We start from the raw sequence: 14,818 nt of genomic DNA on the forward strand, positions 1-14,818 counted from the left end.
TTCAGTACAGTTGAAGATGAAAAAATGGGGTAGTGTTGACAACCTGCCTGCATCTCTGGGAACTGCTAGACTTAGGCTCCCCGTTGAGCGGTTAAATAATCTGCCTGTGAAATGTTGTGCTGTCATCTCAGGGCTGTAATCTCACGGCCTCAAGGCAATGAGGAAGCGGTGTCACTAAAAGGTGGAGCCCATGGGTGCAGCAAGTAGCACATGTGGCAAGCATGGTGTTTTGTTTCCTTTCGTTTCTTTCAGATTCACTTTGCAGTGTTCTGTGGAATCTGTACCATTATTACAAGCAATTCTTTGACCGAGTCCAAGCCAAAATTGTGGAACTTCGTTCCCCCCTTGAAAAAGAACTTAAAGTAAGATGAACAACTGTCATGATCACTCTTGGGAGAACAAAATCAGCAAATTGTTTTTAGTTCTGTTCTTTTATACATTTAACTATGAGGCAGGGGGCTCTGGGAAATGGAGAAGTGCACTGCATCTGCCAAATAGGATGGCAAGATTCACGTTTTGCAGCACTGCCTCCATGACTGACCTGTCCAAGTGTGTGAGGGGTTAGTGGAGTGGCCCCCATCGAAGGGTGCTCAGAAGGATTGCCACATATGTCTGTTAGTGCTCCGTCCCCTGCTCTTGTCCAGACTGATTTTCCACCTCAGCGGTGCCATTTAGTGTTGAGTGTTATTGAGGTGCCCTGGGGGAAAGGAGGACCCTGTCTTTTGATAACTCTCAGTAGTTGTGGAACCAACAAATGGAATATGTATCAGCTGACCTGTTGATAGTGACAGCACTGTTTTTTTCATTGCTTTGTGACAAATATGTGGTTCCTTTTTTAAACTTTTACTTGTTTACTGGCACACAGTCTGGTATTTGGGATGGAGTGAGCTCTGGTCTTTAGCATAGAGATGATTTCGAAAGAAACATAGTGACACCAGCTTTATAAAGCTATTTCTTGATCTTCGTGTATCTTACAGGAATTTGTTAAAATATCCAAGTGGAATGATGTCAGTTTCTGGTCCATTAAACAATCTGTGGAAAAGACACACAGGTAATTTGTTTTTTAAAAACTGGGGGCAATGGGTACCGTGGTGGCTTAGTTGGTTAAGTGTTCAACTCTTGATCTCAGCTCAGGTCCGGATCTCAGGGTCATGAGTTCCAGCCCTGTGTTGGTTCAAGGTCATGAGTTCAAGCCCTAGTTAAAAGAAAAAATTGGGGGTGACCAAAGCTCAATTTTTGTATGGTAGGTAGCAAGACTACATTGTTAATGTGGCCTGACTTAATGTTGCCTGAACTTATTATGAAGCATTAGATTGTTTTGGTGTGGCTTTTCCACAGCACCCCTACCACCCAAAGCAAAATCTACATGCAAGAGAAATTGGTGTGCTTTAAGACAAAGCAGGCTAAGCACTATAGAAGGGTTGAGTCTTCTGTCACCTACTAGCTGTTTCACCATGAGTGAAGTGATCCCACCATTCCTGGCTTCAGTTTTTTCTTCTAGAAAAGGGAGATGACAATACCTGCCCTATTTTCCTTTAAAAACAAACAGGATGGTTATGAGTATCTAAGGAGTTCATGTATATAGAAGGTATAGGTTATTATGTGTGTATGCATTGTGCCATTTTTACATTTCCTCACTTTCCACCCATTTTTCCCTCCTCATCTGTCATTCCGTGGGACCAGGACCCTCTTTAAATTCATGAAGAAATTTGAAGCTGTCCTGAGTGAACCTTGCCGGTCATCATTGGTGGAGAGTGACAAGGAGGAACAGCCTGATTTTTTGTCACGGCCAGCAGCCATTAGTGAGGCATCCCCCATTCAGAGTCTAAACAAGGCACTAAGGGAAACCCTGTTAGCCCGGCCGGCAGCTGCACAGGTATACCTTGGGAGATAGTGTTTGCTTACTCCTGGGCCGGTTGGGGAGATCTGTGCTTTCTCTGTGAGGAGTGGCCCTAGAACTAGGCAAGGGAATGCCTTGAAATCTTGCTCTTTGGACAAAATATAGTATTTGTATATCTGCCTGCCACTGCTGCATAATAAGGCAAAAAAGCTTTGATCCGGGTGCTGAAAGTTTAATGTCACTTATGGGAAATAAGTATTGTGCGTACCTGTGGACATTGGATCTACCTGTGACAGAAGACGAAGCATTAGTTGAGGAATGTGCCACTGAAGCTGTCTTTGGGCTACCACATGCTGCACAGGGAGCAAATGTGTGCAGTGATCTGTTGATTGTAGTGGTTGCTGATGACTGTGCTATTATTTCTCTCACCATGGCCAGTTTCAAGCACCAATAGTTAAGCGTTGGCTTGCAAAATTCCAGAAAATGTAACAGTTGTGGAGACCTTGGGTAAGCAGGTCTGTTACAGGACGTCTGTTCCTGCATCAAATCCTTAGATATAAGGTGCTCTGGGATCATTGGGGAGCTACTCGTGCTAACCACAGGGAGGAATCCCTGAAACTTCTGGGTTATCACCAATAGGAAATCAGAATTTTTGATCAGCGTGACAGAAAACAGTGAGCTGATGAATATAATCAGAAGAAAATAAACTTGGCGCCCATATCTTATTTGTGCTCTGTCTCACAGGCTGTGATTCCAGAACAGAATCAGGGTGCTCCTTTCCCCTTGGAGGGAGAGCTGCTGCGTCGCTTGCCAAAGCTCATGAAACGAATGAGGAAGATGTGCCTGACATTCATGAAGGAAAGCCACCTGCCTCACCTGGTGGAGGGCCTCGATCACTTCACTGGTGGGTGCCAACAGCCAGGAGCAAAGGGTGGGGTCTGCTCCCTCTCTTTTCCCCAGTGCCCCAGGAGTGTGGGAATTTGTTACATAAGCCCTTTTTTGATCTCTTGAATAGTGTTGAGCAGTTAATTGAATAAACAAATGGGCTAAAAACTAACAGAGCCAAGATGTAGGAGACAGCTGAGACCACACAGGCTGTCTTAATTTTCATCTTGTCTTCCTTTCATGTAAACTGATGCTGTGTTTCACCATTTTCTCTGTTAGTGCTTGTCTATATCCTCTCTTGCTGGCTGGAGAGATGAATTTCCCAGAATCTTTAAACTGTCCCTACCTCTCAGAATGTCTCCCTTGAGTTAAAGGAGAAGATTCATTCATAGTTTTCTTCTTGCTCTCACTGTGGAGAGACAGAGCAATGTCATCTCCCTGGCTGTCCTCACACAGGGAAGCTGAGGCTCTGTATAACAGCAATGGCTGGGGAGGGAGTTCCAGAACTTAATAGATTGAGGTCTTGGCGGCCTTTCACCACTGTCCCCACCCCTATTCACCCCCAGTGAGTGTGGTGTCAGAGTGAGACTGACTGTCTTCATTGAGGCTACAGTCTGATCTCAGGGAGCTCTTTATTTTTAAAAATTGTTAGAATAAGAGCCTAATAATACCCATTCTCACAATGACCTTGCCCACCTGAGCCGGATGATCAGGGTAAGCCAAAGTTTCCACATGCATCTTCTGGAAAAGGCACTCACTTTGTGATGCAAAGAATTCTCTCACCTCCTGCAGTGTCCGTGTAATGGTATGCAGTCCACTTGCTCTCTCCTAAAAGGCTAGACTGCCTCTGTTAGTTTGATAGGGCTCCCTTAGCAAGTATCACATATCACATTCTCTTAAACAAGAGAAATTGATTTCCATGCAGTTCTGAGGCTAAACATACAAAATCAAAGTATTCACAGGTTTGGTTTCTTCTCTCCTTGACTGGTAGATGTCTGTTTTCCTTCTTTGTCTTCACATGGTCTCTCGTGTCCTACTCTTTGTTAAGGAATTGGATTAGGGCCCATGCACATGGCCTCATCTTTCTTTAATTACCTCTTTAGAGGCCTTGTCTCCAAATGCAGTCACATTCTGAGGTGCTGGGGGTTAGGACGGTTGTAACATGAATCTGGGGGGACACAGCCCATAATGCTGCCTGTGGCAGGCGGGCAGCAGCCTCATGTTACAGGTACCCCTGAGTCCTCAGCAAGGCAGTGCGGTGCTGGAGGAAGAACCTGGGCTTCAGAGTTGTTCTGGCCAGGGTTCATACCTCGTCTTCTAGTCCACTCGAGCTGAGTAGACTTTAGAAAATGACTAGACCTCTTTGAGCCTCTCCAAGGAGCTAGAAATTGGCCCTTCTGGAGTTGTACAGAGTAAAGGAACATCTACCAACTAGTAGAGGATAGGACCTCAGTATGTATCATATTTATGGGAAATTTATCTCAGATGATTTAAATTCGTAGTATAAATTGCTGCACATAACAAGTGCTTTTTGCCTGATTGATTATAAACCTCTAAAGAAAAAGAATGACTTCTTTTATTTGGGTTGTTTACTGTTGAAAGAGAGGTAACCCATGAGTTTTTATTTCCATGCTTCTTGATTCCTTTAGTTTACAATTTACAAAATGCTAGGGACTGTGCTAGTTATCAGAGCCTTAAAGATGAATGTCACCTAGTTCTTGTTTCCCACAAAGTCCTGGGTCTTGAGTATTAGTTTATTTTTCATTAAAAATTTTATTTATTTATTTGATAGACAGAGATCACAAGTGGGCAGAGAGGCAGGCAGAGAGAGAGTGGAGGGAAGCAGGCTTCCTGCTGAGCAGAGAGCCCGATGCAGCTCGATCCCAGGACCCTGAGATCATGACCTGAGCCGAAGGCAGAGGCTTAACCCACTGAGCCACCCAGGTGCCCCTTGAGTATTAGTTTTAACATGTGAATAAGTCCTTGAGATTTTAGTACTGCCACATTTTCTCCTCAGGTGAAGTAATTTCCTGTGTGAGTGAGCTGCAGAGCCTAAAGGTGGAGCCCTGGGCAGAGAAGGAAAAGCAACGGTCAGAAGCCAAGCACATTCTCCTGCGGAAGCAGCGAGCTTTAGCAGACCTCTTTCAACACCTTGCAAAAACTGGTAAGGTTCTCGCATGAAACCTGATGCAGAATGATGACCAGCTATTAGGGAGGAAAACAACGTGGGTGATTTGGGGGAAATTTCTAGAGATAGTCGAGATGGTGGGGAACAGAAGGTCGTAGGCCAGGTTTTAAAACGCCATTCTGAGAGTTCAGTCACATATGAAATTCCTCTAATGAACCATTTGTGATTCCCAAATATTGTCACAGTTTTGTAATGAGGTTTCTCAGAAACTGTGATTCATTTTCATCACCATATGTTGTACAGCACCCACCCTTCCAACATAGCTTAGCGAGCAACATATCTCAAACCCTAGTGTGTGTACAGATGACTGGGGGAATCTCTTTGAGCGCAGTAGTTCTGTTTCAGTAGGTGCAGGGTGGGCCTCACAGCCTGCTTTCCAACAAGCTCCCAGTGCCGTTCCAAGGACTTCATTTTGCGTAGCAGTGGTGGTGGGACTGGCATACGGGGGACTGGGGTGATGGCACAGTCATTCTCTTCTGAGTTTCTAAAACACATGCTTTTTATTTCCTAGGTTTGTCATATCGCAAAGGTGTTGCCTGGGCCCGTTCAAAAAACCCTCAAGAAATGCTTCATCTTCACCCATTAGATATCCGGAGCGCGTTGTCTATAGTCAGCAGCACTCAGGAGGCTGATTCTAGGTTTGTTTTTTGATTTGTAACTAGAACAAGTCATTTAAGCCTCCATGTCCTCATTTGCCAAAATGGGGATAGAATCCCTCTTTCCTAGTGTTGCTATACAGGTAACATTTAGAATAGTGCCTGGCTTGGGATCTGGCATGTGGTGAGCATTTGGTAAAAGAGAATTTTTTTGCTTTTCGTCTTCCTTCCTCCCTCCCCTCCCTTCCTCCCTCCCTCCCTCCCTCCCTCAGGCCCCACACCCAACATGGGGCTTGAACTCAGGACTCTGAGATCAAGAATTGCATGCTCTACCAACTGAGCCAGCCAGCACCCCCCACTTTTTTTTTTTTTTTTAAGATTATTTATTTATTTATTTATTTAAGCAAGAGAGAGGGACAATGAGAGTGAGAGCAGAGAGGAAGAGTGAGAGGGTGAAGCAGACTCTCTGCTGAGCAGAGGGCCCAATATGGGACCCAATCCCTGGACTCTGAGATCATGACCAGAGCCGAAGGCAGAAGCTTAAAAGACTGAGCCATCCAGGCACCCCCCCCCTTTTTTTAAGTGTCTTTTCCTTTCCTCCTGTATTCACCTCTCCCATTATTTTTTTGTTCCTTTCATTTGATTTCCTTTTCTTTTTTAAGATGTTATTTATTTAAGAGAGGAGAGAGATCGCAAGCAGAGGGGAGGAGTAGAGGGGAAAGCAGGTTCCCCACTGAGCAGGGAGCCAAATGCAGGACTCATCCCAGGACCCTCAGACCATGACCTGAATCTGTGTTCATTAACTATGGCAGAGGTGGTTGTAAATGATAACTGGCATGAGCTGGGTATGCATACCTTTGTATTTTGTTTGTTCAGTGGTCCTCTCAGTGCTTTAAATTTTAATTCAACACAGCATTGTAAAAAGTAGAATTGTTTTAAAGTTTTATTTATTTAAGTAATCTCTATACCCAATATGGGGCTTAGACTCATAACCTTGAGATCAAGTGTTGCATGCTCTTTTGAGCCAGCCAGGCACCCCAAAAGTAAAATTTTACCTAAATATTCTGGATTTGAGTTTTCCTGGAAGATTCGGCCAAGTGGGTTTACTCTCCCATGTAGTCAAAAGTTAAACTGTAGCTCCCTCCTTTTGACAGGACACATGCTCGCCAGATCACTGTGGTCTTCCTTTTCTTCTTCCACGTTGAGGTCCGCTGTCACTGGCATTTACCATTTTGTGCTTGGCTGTCCTTACTCAATCATATTATCTTCCTAGCCCCTGTAAGCATCAGGATTTATGACCCTTAGCTTCCATTCCTAAGATAGTTATGAAGTTTTTGTTAAGGAAACTATATTGACATCACAGTTTATTTCCCCACTGTACTTCAGTGCTAAGCATATAATACATCCTTTGCATAGAGGACTGATGAGTGCCTGACTGCGACCGCACAGAAATAAATCTGTTCACACTCTTGACTTTTGGTTGTGACTAAATAATAATGGTCTCTGAGTCTTCAGGATCTGGGGTAGGAAATAATGGTTTTAATTAAATAAATCATGTGGAGTTATTTTCCAGGCTGCTTACAGAAATCTCATCGGCATGGGAGGGATGCCAGAAATACTTCTTCCGCTCTCTTGCACGGCATGCCAGGCTTAGTGCAGCCTTAGCAGCTCCTGCCAAGGTAGGTGATGGAACCACTGAGTTGCAGGGCCCGGGAAAGCTGTTTTGTTCCTCCAGAGCAACATTCTCAGGTCTTGGCAGTTGATCAGAGCCCATTACTGAAAGTGACTGAGCTTTTTGCAGAATATCATTAAGCTTATAGTGTAAATCAGTGTAATTTTCTGTTTAATCAGAGCATTTTGTCATAAATTCTGTTACTTATATTTGCCAACAAGACCAAATGCATAAGAAAAGTTATGTAGGAAAAGCTTCAACTTGAGAGTGTCCCTTCAGGTCTTTTTCCCTTTGTGAATTGAGAAAAGACCACTAATTTTGAGTGTGTTAACCCTAGTTCCTAGGTTTAACAGATCAGTGATCTGTGGAAACATAATTTGAGAAGCACTGCTCAAAAAGATGAATGTGTTGCTTTTAGACTGCAGTATATACCCAAAGCTTGTCTAAGCAAGGGGCACTTTCCCCAGAGAGTATTGGATGAACCGGCTTTCTAGTGACACCTGCACAAGTGGTGGTGTTTGCTAACAACACCCTTGGCATGCTTCCCTCTTCCCCTGCCAGGAGATGGGCATGAGCAACGTTGAGCGGTGCAAAGGCTTCTCGGCACATTTGATGAAGATGCTTATCCGACAGCGGCGCTCCCTGACCACACTGACTGAGCAGTGGGTCCTCCTCAGGTATCTGCTAACTAGTTAGTTGGGTTTGTGGTAGGAGTTAAAAAGAATCATGTGAGTGAGCTCTCAACTGTGAAATGAAATTTGAGGCCCAGAGATGCAGGTAGAGTTTCTCTTGGCTCTTCCCCTTGCTTTTGGTGATATGCTTCTGCTCCATGGTTCTGGCAGCACCTCTTGGGAGAAGGGCCCCGGGGAATGAATCCGGAGCCGAATTCGACAGAAGCAGTTGCCATGGCTGAAGTATACCTGGGTCTGGATAGAAGGGGTTTGTGGATGACAGTTCCTCAGGCTGAGTGACAGGATTGTGTTTATGGTACCGCAGCATCCGTCTCTGGGCACAGATGGTATCTGAGACGCTTTCGTTCATTAGGCTTTTTGGGTCACAGAGTTGCTGCTTGCTGAGTGTCATATATGGATGCTCCTCAGTGGAAATAAGTATTTTAAAGATGAGGACAATAAGGAAAACTGTCATGGTTTGTTGAATGGACTGTTAACCCAAAGGTAGTATTTCTAGACTTCAGTCACTTTGGCTACAGCTGTTTTCTGCTCTACTCATAAGAGTTTATCTAACAAAGTATACTATAGTTAAAGACTTTTTTTTCCTTAATAATGGTTGAAATCATTGCAATGGTGTGACTTCGTTGGGTCTGAAAAAGCGGTAAGGGGGTAGGTGATAAACAGTGAGTTTTGACACTTGTGAAAGACTGAAGACACTTCTTTCAGTCTTCAGAAAGATGTGTTGAAGTATTTTAAAAGGGATTTTAACAGACTTCTTAACCTGGAGGATCCTCTTTTTGATTATGTGAAAAAGCTCCTTCTTTGTTCAGAAATAAATGAAGTTAACTGTTTAAAAAAACCTGGTGATGCAGTTTAAGGTGCCATGTGTTTCCCCCATGGATTTCTCGGTACAGGAACCTCCTTGGCTGCGTGCAGGAGATTCATGGCAGGCTGACTGGCCCACTGGTCTACCCCGTGCCCTTCCCTCCTCAGGACAGTGTGCAGCAGTGGACAGAAAGGCTGCAGCACCTGGCCATGCAGAGCCAGATCCTGCTTGAGCAGCTCTCCTGGTTCCTCCAGTGCTGCCCCAGTGCAGGGCCAACTCCTGGCCAAGGTGAGGCCCAGGCACAGGGTCAGCCTTCCAGAGCAGTACAGGACCTCATCCCATCAGAATTGAATTACCCATCCCCTGTACCTCAAAATCAGCTGCCCTCTGGTTGCCGGATGCGGAAGCAGGACCAGCTTTGGCAACAGTCAACTGTGAGATTAACAGAGATGCTGAAAACCATTAAAACAGTGAAAGCTGATGTTGACAGAATCAGGCAGCAGTCTTGTGAGACTCTCTTTCATTCTTGGTGAGTGTGTTTGGTCTTTACTGTCCGTCTGTGCGCTCGGGTGCTTGTTGGAGTTTAGTAATGGGATAAATTACTAAACTAAAACTGGGATAAAGTAAGCTTTGCGCAGTGGCAGTATCGTAGCCAATGAGGTTTATCCGAGGCGCGATTATTGCTAATTGAAAACTGGGATAAAGTGATAAAAGGGATTTTGCTTCAGTTCTCTGTTTTTCCATGGACCTTCATGGTTCTTTGTGGCGAATGTGTAGCTATAAATCTTGAGATACAGTGAATTTTTCCCCTGCTTACATTTTAGTGGTTGGAGGGAGGGTGTAGCCCCTTCCTCTCAACGTTGTGGCATTCTGTTGTTGCAGGAAGGATTTTGAAGTTTGCTCTTCTGGGCTGAGTTGCCTGTCCCAGATGTCAGTTCATTTGCAAGGCCTGGAGTCCTTGTTCATTATTCCAGGGATGGAGGTTGAGCAAACAGACCAAAAAATGGCACTAGTTGAGAGCCTGGAATATTTAAGAGGAGAAATCAATAAAGCCACAGATGACTTTACTACCTGGAAGACACATCTGCTTGCTTTATGCAACCAAAGTGGTAAGGACTGTCATTCGACAAGGGAGCCAGAGCTCAGTGTAGGAGTGATGTCTTGTAGATTTAAGTCTAGAGTATTCTAAAAATACTTTATGTTTTTTCCAGACACATCTGTGCAAGGTTCTAAGGCAGTCAGGTGTGACTGGAACCCACAGCTCCTAACTCTTGCTGCCCCATTTCTTTGAGGACCTTGCCTCTGAATTGATCATGTCACTTTGTAGCACGTGTGCAGGGAGGCAGCACAGGCTCACTCGCTGTTAGCCACCATTGTCTTAGACTGAAAGCTGACGGCTGATATTTGGACCGAGTTGGTGTTTATACACACTATCCTAACTAGTTTCATATTTTTGATTCTTCCAGTAAAACCTTCAGTGAAAGATGATAAACTCTTGTAGGTTTATCTAGCCAAGGAATAGGTCTTCTTCATCTTTGTGTTCAGCAGTTTGACCTGGTGGCTCACCCACAGCCGGGGCTTGACAGATGGCTGTTCATAAAAGTAACAAATGAGGATTGTTAATGATTTCCAGAAGCACTGAAGCAAATGATTGGAGTTTTTGTTTGTTTCTCACCATGTTACTTACTAGGAAACCAGATGTTGGAGGAAGGGTTTGTGGAAGATTTTTCAGAGCAAGTGGAAACTGCCATCCGGGCCATTCTTTGTGCCATCCAGAACTTAGCAGAAAGAAACAGTAAAAAGACAGAGGAGAACACTGACCAAACAAGACCACCAGAAGAGGATGGTATGTCTGACAGGCAAAAACTGTTTTTATACTTGATTTACTTTTTAAAAAATTTTTTATTTTTTTAAGATTTTATTTATTTATTTGACAGACAGAGATCACAGGTAGAGAGGCAGGCAGAGAGAGAGAGAGTAGAGGAAGCAGGCTCCCCACTGAACAGAGAGCCCTATGCGGGGCTCAATCCAGTATCCTGGGATGATGACCTGAGCTGAAGACAGAGCTTAACGCACTGAGCCACCCAGGCGCCCCTTGATTTACTTTTTAAATTTATTTTTGTGGCCAGATATTTAAGGACCAGTGTTAGGAATGACTGGATGAATGGAAATGAAAGGGTTTATTTTGTGTTATTCATCGTGTCTTTCTTCTCTGTGAATGAAAGAAGCACCACGTTTTCAGAGACTGCAGTCGGGACATCTAACAAAACTCTTAGAGGATGACCTGTGGGCCGACGTGAGTGCTCTGCATGTGCAGAAGATAATTTCTGCTGTCTCTGAGCTGTTGGAGAGGCTGAAATCGTATGGTGAGGATGGCACAGCAGCGAAGCATACGGTAATCAATGGTTCTTTATCAGCTTCTTGCTATCTAGAGTGGTCCGACCAAAGGCAGGGTGGGTTTCGCTTTGCTCCATGTGGGTGGTCCCAGAGCAGGCCTTTGTGGCAAAAATCACTAAGAATTTGATTTCTTTATGCATGTAAACATCACTGACAAACTGAAAAGCTTAGGGCTTGCTAGCTAAGGGTTATAGTAGTAAGATGCATAGATGCAAAAAATGCCAGCCATCCAGAGTATCTGTTATCTTGGAATTCTTTCATACCCAACCACACAGTCCTGGGTATTTGATGTTAATGTGGTTGCTGCTACTTCAGCTAAGGCTGAGTGGCCACACCCTGCAAATACCATTCCTTTCACAACAGGCCAGCAGAGGGGCAGTTGCTGTGTCCATAATAGCCCAGAAGAGCAATTTATTTTGTAGGGCATTGTAAGTTTGTAGCATTGCCTCCGTCGCCAGCTTTGATTCCGAATAGAATTCATTTATAAACATCTTTTAAAGCAACTACAAAAAATCTTGTTAACCAAATTAAAATTAAGTGACAGAATTTAAAGTGTACTTTTGTGAGGTTTTGTGTGAACAAGGAAGAAATATCAGAGAGCAGAGGTGTGTGTGTGTGTGTGTGTGTGTAAGAGAAGATATACATAAATCTTACCTTTAGGGGCATTTAGTACATTCGTGGTGTTGTGCAACAATTGTTGCTGTCCGGTTGCACAACATATGTGTTACCCCAGAGAGAACTCAGTACCCGTTACGTGGTGTGAGCAGGCCTTGTGATCTTTTGCCCGCAGTTCTTCAGCCAGTCCTGCTGCTTGTTGGTGCGTCTAGTGCCCATGCTGTCCAGATACTCAGACCTCGTCCTCTTCTTCCTGACCATGTCTTTGGCGACTCACCGTAGCACTGCAAAACTGCTCTCTGTGCTTGCCCAGGTCTTCACAGAGCTCGCCCAGGAGGTAAAGACTGTTCATGTGAGGCATGCTCGGGCAGCCAGTACCAAATACTCCAGTCCATTAGTGTGGGGTTTCCCAGGCTTTTTAAATTTCTTTTATTTTTTTTATAAACATATAATGTATTATTAGCCCCAGGTGTACAGGTCTGTGAATCGCCAGGTTTACACACTTCACAGCACTCACCATAGCACATACCTTCCTCGGTGTCCATAACCCAACCACCCTCTCTCTATTTCCCAGGCCTTTTTTGGGACCTTCACAAATAGCAGGAGGTGATTTGCTCTCCCTATGGATTTTTCAGGGCTTTTCCAGAACTTTTGCTACACCTGTTTCCACTAAGGTTTTGGGACCTGCAGGTCCCCCACTGATGGACTCCCTAAACACCAGAGGCTATCCTCAATCTCCTCGTTTGTAAAATGAGATCTGCCTACACTCCTTAGCATTTTTGTGAAAACTACTTTTAATTGAATGTATACTTTGTTTTGTTTTGATTTCCTGAGTATTCTAAGATTGTCTCCAGATCTAAGTACAATACAGATGAGAGTCACTTGAGGAAGATAGGAATTTACAAACTGAAGATGGGGTTTAGCCTTCTTGTAAATACTCAAGAGTTCTTAGTTCTGACTGGAGGAATAACATTTGTATTTGTTGAGTAATAAATCAATGAATTAGTCTGATTTGCTTCCTCTATCCGATGCGCAGTGAGCCAGTGTCACGTCCCATCACCACTCCTTGGAAGATACATACTGCACACACAAGACAGTGGCAATGTATGGTGAGGGCCCCCTGAGATTTGTGTTAGCTGTGTTTGTCCACCTGTGCTCTTGCTCTTGTCTGACAGGTTCTAGAATGACTTTGGCCTGTGCTTTGAGGTGGGGTATGGGGGTTCTGATAGAAGCAAAGCGTTGGAAGCCCTTTGGCTGTTCCAGATGTAGCTACAGTAGTGATGTCCCCTCCTCCTGTTCGGCTGTATTCTGCCTATACCTATATCTATTTTAAAACAATGTAGCTCAATGGGAAAATTAGGTAACTTAACCAAAACATATTTTTCGATAACATCCTAAGAATACATGTCGTATCCAAATTATACTCCTATCCTTTCTGAGTAGTTCAGAGGGAAATGGAAAGTAGGTACGCTCAATGCTAAGGTAATAGTCTAGGTTGTAATTACAACACCTAATCCATGGAAAGCTGTTTCTGTGTAACTGAGTCCTAACCAGTGACTGGTTTGGGGATCTTAATTCCTTGTTAACTGACAGCTGATTTTTTAGTACTTCTTCATCCTAAGAGCGACAACTTGATAGCTTGTCTGATAAAATTTCTGATTGAGAACCACTGTTTTCTTCTACTTGTTTTTCTGTTCATTTTTGTCCCACATGCTAGTAGTTGATTTTCCTTTGCAAACTATTTTCCAACACAAAACACTGCTTTCTTAACCTTCACATGTGTTTCTTTTTCTGATCTTGTTCTTGACTCTTGACCCCATGCCGTTTCAGGTGCCTTGGCAGAAAATGCTGGATGTGGCACATACACCAAGAGTGACAGTTTTAACTCAAGAGTTGAGAGGGAGGCATTTTTTTTATATTAAAAATAACATTTTACTTGTGCATCACACCAAATTTTCTTCGATTTTTCAAGTAAAAATGAAATCTCACACTGTGTCATCTGCTTCAAGTTGCTGTACCTCCAGGATTATAAGTCTATCTCTCCTCTCTTTCTTCTCAAGCTTACTAATTTGAGAAGTAAATAAAGAAGGATGAAATCCCTTTGGGATTTAGATAACGAGAGGTTCTACCCTTGCTCAGTGACTTGCTCCTAAATATTATTCTAGTATATAATTCATTCAGATTTTTGTCTTGCTAAATGAAATTACTACACACCAGAGGGCCTCTATGAACTCAAAACCTTACATGTTAAATCTGAAGCTTTGAACCTGCATAATAACTGTTACCAGCAAGAAAGAAAAGAATGTCAAAGGTCTACTGGATGTATTTTCATCAGATTGAAAATGCTGAGCTTGAGAAAAGCTAAAACAATTTTTTTTTCTGTCTTTTATTGCTCTTATACCTAGTTGTTCACTCTTATTTTCAAGGGATTTTGCCTGCCCAAAGAATTCATGGAAGATTCAGCAGAAGAGGGAGCAACTGAGTTCCATGACTATGAAGGAGGTGGAATTGGGGAAGGCGAGGGCATGAAAGATGTGAGTGACCAGATAGAAAATGAAGAACAGGTACGTTTTCACATGCCTGAAACATGGGTACAGTTTACAGAAACTCACTCCCTTCTTCCTTTCTTTCCAATATTAAGTTTTACACCAATGTTTTTTTTCTTGCTAGATTAATGGTTTTGAAACTGTGATTCATGGAGCCCTAAGAAAACAAAAGCTTAATACAAATAAAAAGCCAAAAGACTACAGAAAGGAACTTTGCAGCTCAGTCATTAGTTATGGCTATAATTCAAGAGGGAAATGACTTAAAAGTTTTTATTTTAAATGAGGAAATCTTTGCTGATGATTTTTCTAAAGTAATTTTGGTAGTGGCTTATTTAAGGGTAAAAAAATTGACTATTTTAACAGTCATTAAACAGTTAATGCATTAATTAATTAATGCAATTAATTAATTAATTAAACAGTTAATAACATTAATGCACAGTAACAGGTGCATTAAATAATAATGCCAGTGTTTACTATTAACACATTTTATTACATGTCTTTAAGACCTGTTGAAAAATTTGGTTGGAATAAAAAGTGTTTTTGAAATAGATGCTTTGGGCTAAGATTGTTGTGTTCCTTTTT

At 43.0% G+C, this 14,818-nt stretch overlaps 1 protein-coding gene and 1 pseudogene across 2 annotated transcripts in view; both read left to right on the top strand.

Moving 5' to 3' along the window:
* The window catches only part of MDN1 (midasin AAA ATPase 1), a 170,964-nt gene that overhangs the window by 133,993 nt on the left and 22,153 nt on the right, over window positions 1–14,818 (top strand). The window contains exons 71-84 of one of the 2 annotated variants that reach the window (XM_046004659.1): window positions 253–362; window positions 978–1,051; window positions 1,684–1,876; window positions 2,585–2,744; window positions 4,743–4,889; window positions 5,425–5,551; window positions 7,083–7,188; window positions 7,743–7,858; window positions 8,767–9,207; window positions 9,561–9,787; window positions 10,369–10,524; window positions 10,904–11,073; window positions 11,866–12,027; window positions 14,117–14,254. In XM_046004659.1, coding sequence (XP_045860615.1) covers window positions 253–362; window positions 978–1,051; window positions 1,684–1,876; window positions 2,585–2,744; window positions 4,743–4,889; window positions 5,425–5,551; window positions 7,083–7,188; window positions 7,743–7,858; window positions 8,767–9,207; window positions 9,561–9,787; window positions 10,369–10,524; window positions 10,904–11,073; window positions 11,866–12,027; window positions 14,117–14,254 — 2,327 coding nt within the window. The remainder of the gene's footprint in view (window positions 1–252; window positions 363–977; window positions 1,052–1,683; window positions 1,877–2,584; window positions 2,745–4,742; window positions 4,890–5,424; window positions 5,552–7,082; window positions 7,189–7,742; window positions 7,859–8,766; window positions 9,208–9,560; window positions 9,788–10,368; window positions 10,525–10,903; window positions 11,074–11,865; window positions 12,028–14,116; window positions 14,255–14,818) is intronic. The other variant, XM_046004660.1, reaches the window with a different exon arrangement.
* On the top strand, window positions 9,305–9,436 carry LOC123942808 (annotated as a pseudogene).

The sequence above is a fragment of the Meles meles genome, chromosome 5 (assembly GCF_922984935.1).
Source record: "Meles meles chromosome 5, mMelMel3.1 paternal haplotype, whole genome shotgun sequence".
In the NCBI taxonomy this organism is placed as follows: Eukaryota; Metazoa; Chordata; class Mammalia; order Carnivora; family Mustelidae; genus Meles; species Meles meles.